The sequence below is a fragment of the Impatiens glandulifera genome, chromosome 7, assembly GCF_907164915.1.
Source record: "Impatiens glandulifera chromosome 7, dImpGla2.1, whole genome shotgun sequence".
Lineage (NCBI taxonomy): Eukaryota > Viridiplantae > Streptophyta > Magnoliopsida > Ericales > Balsaminaceae > Impatiens > Impatiens glandulifera.
In genome coordinates this window covers 47,574,113-47,583,684 of record NC_061868.1, presented here as the reverse complement: position 1 = coordinate 47,583,684, position 9,572 = coordinate 47,574,113, and the positions used below count along the sequence as shown (strand labels likewise).

The 9,572-nt window shown below is 31.5% G+C and overlaps 2 protein-coding genes across 2 annotated transcripts; both read left to right on the top strand.

The window, feature by feature from the left end:
• Window positions 1-5,468: 5,468 nt before the first annotated feature.
• LOC124910086 (probable aspartic protease At2g35615) lies at window positions 5,469-7,137 on the top strand. Its single transcript, XM_047450709.1, has 3 exons — window positions 5,469-5,728; window positions 5,974-6,757; window positions 7,117-7,137. The coding sequence occupies exons 1-3, from the start codon at window positions 5,469-5,471 to the stop codon at window positions 7,135-7,137; spliced, it is 1,065 nt and encodes a 354-aa protein (XP_047306665.1).
• A 297-nt stretch (window positions 7,138-7,434) lies between these two features.
• On the top strand, window positions 7,435-8,757 carry LOC124910085 (aspartic proteinase CDR1-like). Its single transcript, XM_047450708.1, has one exon. The coding sequence runs from the start codon at window positions 7,435-7,437 to the stop codon at window positions 8,755-8,757; it is 1,323 nt and encodes a 440-aa protein (XP_047306664.1).
• The last annotated feature ends 815 nt before the right edge of the window (window positions 8,758-9,572 follow it).

The following is a 9,572-nucleotide window of genomic DNA, read 5'->3' as shown; positions in this document are numbered from 1 at the left end:
TGAAACCAAAGTTAAGCTGTGTGATGTGCTGTCAGAGAGAGAAAGATAATAAAAACAGTTGGAAAGCAAGCAGGCAGCTTTAGTTGATCATGCCATCTAACTGTTTATTATATCAATGGCCACCTATATACTAGGGACCTCTACAATGACATCCTTTTTCTTCTTCTATTAACACTTCTTTCCCATTTCTATCTATCAATTCTTTACATCGATTAAACATATTTTTCGTAAATACACTTAACCAATTTAACACGAATTAAATGAGTCTCATAATATGTTCAAATTCAGGATTTCAGTGAGGATAAGATATCGAACCGCTACACAGGGAACGATAATGACACCCTTAACTCGAACATACATAAATGGTTTTGGCTGGCTAGGTGAACCGGATTTGCGGACCGGGATAACAATTAATATGGGTGAGCATGGATTGGATTAATCTGAAATTCAATTCAATTCGAATTTGGAATACTAATCCGGGTTGGATATTTGGGATTAGATTGAGATTAGATCGGATTTCAATCCGGATCGAATTAAATTCGGATTGGATAGTCAACAAGATTTTTTTTTCAAATTCAAATTTAAATTATAAAAAAACAAAATTAATTATAATAATAACAAATTAATTTTATTTTTTTCATAATTAAACATATTAAACATTAAATAATAAAATAAATTAAGTAATTAAAATTTTCTTAATTCAAGAGTGAACATTTAATGGACTAATCGGATAACTTCTTTAACTCTATTTGTCAATATTTGAATTACGAAATTGGATTAACTATTTTGGTTTGAATTAAATTGGGCTTGAGTTTAATTAGAATTAAATTTGAATAATTCAATTAATTTAAAATTATTTAATAATTTCAAGTTACATTTACAAATATATATATAAAAAATTAGTTTGAATCAATCTCATATTTGATCGTATTTTATAGTTTGGAATACAAATTTAATAAATTTAATATAAATCAATCCAAACGAATTAATTTTTCCCGTTCACAAATAGGCATATGAGATCTAAGATTTGAAATCCAAATCGACTCGGTACCCTTCTACCAATCTATATATATATAATGATGCTTAATTTTTAAAGTGTCCGGATTGCCGGGTCGAGAGCTGTGGTTAATTTGGATACTTGGGTCGGATTGTGGGTTTACCCGTTTTTAAATTTAAAACGGTTAATAATAAAATTAAAAATGCTAGAGGTATGTTTCGAACTTGCAACCTAACAAAACAAGTACAACTCTTTAACCAACTAGGCTACAAAGACTTTATATTTTAAATTCAACACCAAATTTGATAAACGCGGGACGTTTTAACATTAATATAAGTTCAACTTTTTAACTAACTAATCTATATAATGATGCTTAATTTTTAAAGTGTCCGGATTGCCGGGTCGAGAGCTATGGTTAATTTGGATACTTGGGTCGGATTGTGGGTTTACCCGTTTTTAAATTTAAAACGGTTAAAAATAAAATTAAAAATGCTAGAGGTATGTTTCGAACTTGCAACCTGACAAAACAAGTACAACTCTTTAACCAACTAGGCTACAAAGACATTATATTTTAAATTCAACACCAAATTTTGATAAACGCGGGACGTTTTAACATTAATATAAGTTCAACTTTTTAACTAACTAATCTATATATATATAATGATGCTTAATTTTTAAAGTGTCCGGATTGCCGGGTCGAGAGCTGTGGTTAATTTGGATACTTGGGTCGGATTGTGGGTTTACCCGTTTTTAAATTTAAAACGGTTAAAAATAAAATTAAAAATGCTAAAGGTATGTTTCGAACTTGCAACCTAACAAAACAAGTACAACTCTTTAACCAACTAGGATACAAAGACTTTATATTTTAAATTCAACACCAAATTTGATAAACCCGGGACGTTTTAACATTAATATAAGTTCAACTTTTTAACTAACTAATCTCTATATATATATATAATGATGCTTAATTTTTAAAGTGTCCGGATTGCCGGGTCGAGAGCTGTGGTTAATTTGGATACTTGGGTCGGATTGTGGGTTTACCCGTTTTTAAATTTAAAACGGTTAAAAATAAAATTAAAAATGCTAGAGGTATGTTTCGAATTTGCAACCTAACAAAACAAGTACAACTCTTTAACCAACTAGGCTACAAAGACTTCATATTTTAAATTCAACACCAAATTTGATAAACGCGGCACGTTTTAACATTAATATAAGTTCAACTTTTTAACTAACTAATCTCTATATATATATATAATGATGCTTAATTTTTAAAGTGTCCGGATTGCCGGGTCGAGAGCTGTGGTTAATTTGGATACTTGGGTCGGATTGTGGGTTTACCCGTTTTTAAATTTAAAACGGTTAAAAATAAAATTAAAAATGCTAGAGGTATGTTTCGAATTTGCAACCTAACAAAACAAGTACAACTCTTTAACCAACTAGGCTACAAAGACTTCATATTTTAAATTCAACACCAAATTTGATAAACGCGGCACGTTTTAACATTAATATAAGTTCAACTTTTTAACTAACTAATCTATATATATATAATGATGCTTAATTTTTAAAGTGTCCGGATTGCCGGGTCGAGAGCTGTGGTTAATTTGGATACTTGGGTCGGATTGTGGGTTTACCCGTTTTTAAATTTAAAACGGTTAAAAATAAAATTAAAAATGCTAGAGGTATGTTTCGAACTTGCAACCTAACAAAACAAGTACAACTCTTTAACCGACTAGGCTACAAAGACTTTATATTTTAAATTCAACACCAAATTTGATAAACGCGGGACGTTTTAACATTAATATAAGTTCAACTTTTTAACTAACTAATATATATATATATAATGATGCTTAATTTTTAAAGTGTCCGGATTGCCGGGTCGAGAGCTGTGGTTAATTTGGATACTTGGGTCGGATTGTGAGTTTACCCGTTTTTAAATTTAAAACGGTTAAAAATAAAATTAAAAATGCTAGAGGTATGTTTCGAACTTGCAACCTAACAAAACAAGTACAACTCTTTAACCAACTAGGCTACAAAGACTTTATATTTTAAATTCAACACCAAATTTGATAAACGCGGGACGTTTTAACATTAATATAAGTTCAACTTTTTAACTAACTAATATATATATATATAATGATGCTTAATTTTTAAAGTGTCCGGATTGCCGGGTCGAGAGCTGTGGTTAATTTGGATACTTGGGTCGGATTGTGGGTTTACCCGTTTTTAAATTTAAAACGGTTAAAAATAAAATTAAAAATGCTAGAGGTATGTTTCGAACTTGCAACCTAACAAAACAAGTACAACTCTTTAACCGACTAGGCTACAAAGACTTTATATTTTAAATTCAACACCAAATTTGATAAACGCGGGACGTTTTAACATTAATATAAGTTCAACTTTTTAACTAACTAATATATATATATATATAATGATGCTTAATTTTTAAAGTGTCCGGATTGCCGGGTCGAGAGCTGTGGTTAATTTGGATACTTGGGTCGGATTGTGAGTTTACCCGTTTTTAAATTTAAAACGGTTAAAAATAAAATTAAAAATGCTAGAGGTATGTTTCGAACTTGCAACCTAACAAAACAAGTACAACTCTTTAACCAACTAGGCTACAAAGACTTTATATTTTAAATTCAACACCAAATTTGATAAACGCGGGACGTTTTAACATTAATATAAGTTCAACTTTTTAACTAACTAATATATATATATAATGATGCTTAATTTTTAAAGTGTCCGGATTGCCGGGTCGAGAGCTGTGGTTAATTTGGATACTTGGGTCGGATTGTGGGTTTACCCGTTTTTAAATTTAAAACGGTTAAAAATAAAATTAAAAATGCTAGAGGTATGTTTCGAACTTGCAACCTAACAAAACAAGTACAACTCTTTAACCGACTAGGCTACAAAGACTTTATATTTTAAATTCAACACCAAATTTGATAAATGCGGGACGTTTTAACATTAATATAAGTTCAACTTTTTAACTAACTAATATATATATATATATAATGATGCTTAATTTTTAAAGTGTCCGGATTGCCGGGTCGAGAGCTGTGGTTAATTTGGATACTTGGGTCGGATTGTGAGTTTACCCGTTTTTAAATTTAAAACGGTTAAAAATAAAATTAAAAATGCTAGAGGTATGTTTCGAACTTGCAACCTAACAAAACAAGTACAACTCTTTAACCAACTAGGCTACAAAGACTTTATATTTTAAATTCAACACCAAATTTGATAAACGCGGGACGTTTTAACATTAATATAAGTTCAACTTTTTAACTAACTAATATATATATATATATATATATATATATAATGATGCTTAATTTTTAAAGTGTCCGGATTTCGGGTCGAGAGCTGTGGTTAATTTGGATACTTGGGTCGGATTATGGATTTACCCGTTTTTAAATTTAAAACGGTTAAAAATAAAATTAAAAATGCTAGAGGTATGTTTCGAACTTTCAACCTAACAAAAACAAGTACAACTCTTTAACCAACTAGGGTACAAAGACTTTATATATTAAATTCAAACACCTAATTTGATAAATGCGGGACGTTTTAATATTAATATAAGTTCAACTTTTTAACTAACTAATATATAATGATGTTGAGTAAATGGATATTTGGGTCGGATTATGTGTTGACCCACCCATAAATTTAAAACGGTTAAAAATAAAATTAAAAATGTTATCCGTAATTTTTTTCACGATTTTTTATATTATTACTCGTGGAAATGCACGGGCTAAATGCTAGTTTAATTAATTAAACCTATATGTATATGTAAAAGATTTTAATATAATAAAAATAATTTAATTAGTTATTTTAAAAAGGTCAAATGTGAATGTATATTAGTATCTAACTATTATCAAACCTGGTTTTATATATATTACATTGTTTGGAAATACTTAGAACCCGAATCTAGATTTGAACGATTTTTTTTAAAATAATTTGAATCTAATTTTTTTTTTATATTTGTTTCTAAAATTGACAATTGACTTCTTGAATATAATATCTTATTTCTATTCAAACCCAATGGACTCTACTCAAATTTTATGGGTAGGCCCATAATATATATATATTATATATATAATTCATTCAAGTTAATATATCCACACAAAATTAACACTTTTTTAAAATTAAAATTAGATCACAATCATAATTATTGTTATTGTTAATATAAAAAAAGTATAGTTTAATTAGATAAAAAAATAATAATAATTAAAAATACATGACAAAAAAATAGTAATTTTTATATCATACTAAAAAATTTTAATAAAGATTTTTTTGCCAAAATAGATTGGTAATTTTTTAACAAAAAAATTTGAGTTTCCAAAACCTTACAAGTCATTAAATAATATTTAAGGACAATTTTTTTTTGTATTATTTTCCCTCTCTTCTACTTATTGCTTTTCATAATCAAAATTAATCTCCACTTTTCTTACTCTAATTCTGCCAGCTAACTAAAATGGCAGCCATCATCATCGTCATAATAGCTTTACAAGTATTCATCATCATCACTCAAGCCACCGTCCACGGCGGCGACGGCGAGCTTTTCACGGCGAATCTAATCCACCGCGACTACTCTTCTCTCTCTCCCTACTACAACCCATCCGCAACTCACGAGGATCGCATTTTCGCCGCCCTAAATCGCTCAATCGCTCAATCGCTCGACAAACCCATTTCAATCGCTCCATCAATTCTACAACAGGCCAGAATTTATACGATGTGGGTGGAGCTTATCTTGTCAAGATCTCAATAGGAACACCACCATTCGACCTTTACCTTGACGTCGATACCGGAAGCAGCCTTATTTGGACGCAATGTTCGCCGTGTACAGGTTGCGATCAATCCCGTAAACGTCTAGTCTTTAACTCCATTAATTCCTCAACTTACAAAACAATCTCTTGTACATCACCAATATGCACTTCAACAAGCAATTACTCTTCCTTTTATTTTCCTTGTGAATTTAGTCGATTTGGGTATATCCATAAATGCCAATTCGGAACGTTCTACGGCGGCGGCGGTTTTTCCACCGGAGATCTCGTCACTGATACTTTTTCAATCGGCTCCGGCGATATACCCGGGATTAATTTCGGATGTGGGCATGATAATGGCGGCCCTTTTTGGTCGACGGCATCTGGAATACTTGGATTAGGTGCTAATTCACTTTCTCTTGTCAAACAGTTGCAGAATCTAACTAATGGAAGATTCGCTCATTGCTTTGCCAAACATCATCATCGGACGACCACGGCGACGGAGACAACCAACATGGGTAAGATCAAATTTGGAGAGAATTCATTCTCCGACGACAAACCAGGCGTCGTCTCGACCCCTTTCTCGGTCGGAACTAACTATCACTACACCCTCACCTTAGAAGACGTGACGGTCGGTAATTCGTCAAAATCAATCCAACCGCGTAGTTCCGGCGCCGGCGAGGGAGCTAATATTATAATCGATTCCGGCGCGACTTATACCCATTTGCCGAATGGAATTTACGAGAAATTAGAACGAGATATAATAAAGAATGCAAGGAATTTGAAACGGATTGATGATCCATCTCAGGGGGGATTCAATTTATGTTTCAAAAACAATTTCAGCTATAAAAAGTTTTCTCCGATCACTTTTCATTTTTCCGGCGGCGGCGATGTGGTGGTGCGGCCTAAAAGATTCTTTGTTAAGGTTCATGATTTGATTTGCCTTAACATATTTCCGGTATACGAAGGAGGGATCGCTATTTTTGGGAATTCATTACAAGTAAATATGTTAGTGGGTTATGATTTAATTAAAAATAGAATTTTTTTTAAGCCTACTGATTGTACTAAATATTAATCTTAAATAAAATCCATTTAATTTGAGTTTTAATTTTTATCTCTATGTTATTCTTTAAAATATTAAGATTTTCACAATTTATTATTTATTTACAAGTTTAATATATTTGAAATATTTCAAATTACACAATCCCAAGGAATAAAGGAAGTTAATTAATTTATATGATTTCTAGAATCAAAACAATCCAGCTAATAAGTTATCTAGACATTAATTATATAAATATGAAACCAATATGAATTAATTTGATTTTAGCAATCTTCATGGATTACATGCACATTATGTAGATTTACACAACATCATTTTGAGTAGACATATAATTTTCATTAAAAAAAATATATATATATTTTCATGTAAATTTTGATAGATATATATTTTTAAAGTTTATTGTAAACTTTAATAAATTTTATTTAAAAAATAAAAATAGATTCAGCAAATCACAAAAAAAATTATATGTTTTTAAAAGTATAAAATAAAATAAAATCATAATTATATAAACATCCAATAGAACGTTATTAAATGCTCAAATCTTTTCAAAATTTATTTATATGATCAAGAGTTATATAATTCACATTATATTTCTCTTCTCTATGAGAAAAATAAAAATGGCTACTCAAGTGATTGCTTTGATAGTGGCGATCCTTTGTATCTCGAAAACCAATTATGCCCTCGCCGGCGCCGGTGGTTTCGAGACGGAGCTCATCCACCGTGACTCTCCTCTATCTCCGACCTACGACCCATCCGCCACCGATGACGACCGCCTGAAAGCAGCTCTAAACCGCACGGTCTCACGACGGAACCTCATTAGCGAGTCCATATCTGGAAGCCACTCCCAATTCAGATCGCGTCTCATGTATTACCATTACGAGTTCTTGATGAAGATCCAAGTGGGTACCCCGCCGGTCACCATATACCCAATTCTCGACACCGGAAGTGACATTATATGGGCAAAATGTTTGCCCTGCACCAATTGTTCATCCACAAGCCGACATAACTATAATCCGGTTAAATCCTCTTCTTATCGAATCATTAATTGCAACTCCACAACTTGTAAAACTCAAGGCACCCAATGTGCATCACGCCTTAATAAAGACGCCGGTGGTTCATCGAGTGTCAAAGACTCGTGCCTATTCTACGCCGCCTACGGAGACGGGTCAATCACGAAAGGAAATATGGTCAGTGAAACGATAGGACTCGGATCGAATAAGCTAGATGGAATAACTTTCGGTTGTGGACATGACCTACAAGGGGTGTTTCCTGGATCGGGTATAGTCGGGTTAGGAACCGGGCCAAATTCATTGATCAAGCAAATGGGGAAATCCATCGGGGGTCGGTTCTCTTATTGCCTACCGTCCGCATTTGGAGACAATCTAAGCCCGAGTAAGATAAGTTTCGGTGACAAAGCAATTATGTCGGGTCCCGAAGTTGTAACTACGCCGATTATACCAATGGAACCCTACACATATTACTACTTCAACATAAAGGGTTTCACGGGTGCAAATGGAAAAAATATCAAAATGCAAGAAAGTGATATTGAAATGCAAGAAAGTGAAATGGAAGGTAACATCATAATCGATTCGGGTACGACTTTAACCTACTTGCCCAAAGAGGTTTACGAAGAAATAGAGCGAAGTTATAGGAAAGCAATTCAGGCAAAGCCGGTTAGAGATCCATTGGATAGTTTGAAGCTTTGTTATAAGTCTAAAGTGGAAATCCCGAGTATCAAGGTCCACTTAGGGGGTGGGTCGGAGTTGGTTTTGTCGTCGAAGAACACATTTATTCCTTCGGGTGAAGGTGTGGTGTGCCTCGCTGCGCTACCGGCTAAGTCTATTGCCATCTATGGGAATATTTGGCAACAAAATATGCATGTTGGTTATGATATTGAAAAAAAACTTTTATCTTTTAAACATGGATGCAATAAGTACTAATTTCTAGCCTTATTATTTGAATTAATGGCTATTTGAAAACAAATAATACATCTTCAAAATAAATTAAGTTATCAATTTTATATATAAATGAAATGTATTCATATATTGGAGGGAAATAATGTATTGATATAACGTAATATTTTGGGTAATTAATTCAATTTATTATTTTATTTTTCTAAAAAAAATCGTGCAATATGATATGAAAAATAATAGTTTATGCATCACGACAAAAAAAAATATTAGTAGTAAAGAAAGATAATCGTGATCACGGTTTCTTTTTAAACGACCAATTGAATCAGACATCACTCACACAATGTTAATAATGTTCCAAAGTAAGTTTCAAATCATAGTCACTCATTTATCATAAAAATACAAAATCAAGTGAAATTTTATAATTTCGACCTTAATGTATCATTTTTTATTCATTTATCCATCGTGATCCTTTTAGGTAATTAATTCAATTTATAAGATATGATGCCATCCTAAAAAAAACATTATTTTTATGAAATTTATAATATGTATCAGTTTTTTTCTAAATTTAATTATCACTTAAAAAAAAGGTAAAAATAGGTGAAAATAAGTTATTATTGTGAAACCTTGTTAAAATATATATAATAATATTAAATATTAATTTTTAAAGGAAGAAACGGTTTTATTGTACACTTTGTCAAAGATATTTAATCTACTACTTTTACAAAATTCATTACATGTACAATAAAAAACTATTATTTTACAAAAATGATAATGTTGGAAATTTGAATTTATAGAAAAGCAATGAAAGACAATAAAATAATTGACCAGCTTACTTTTTCAGA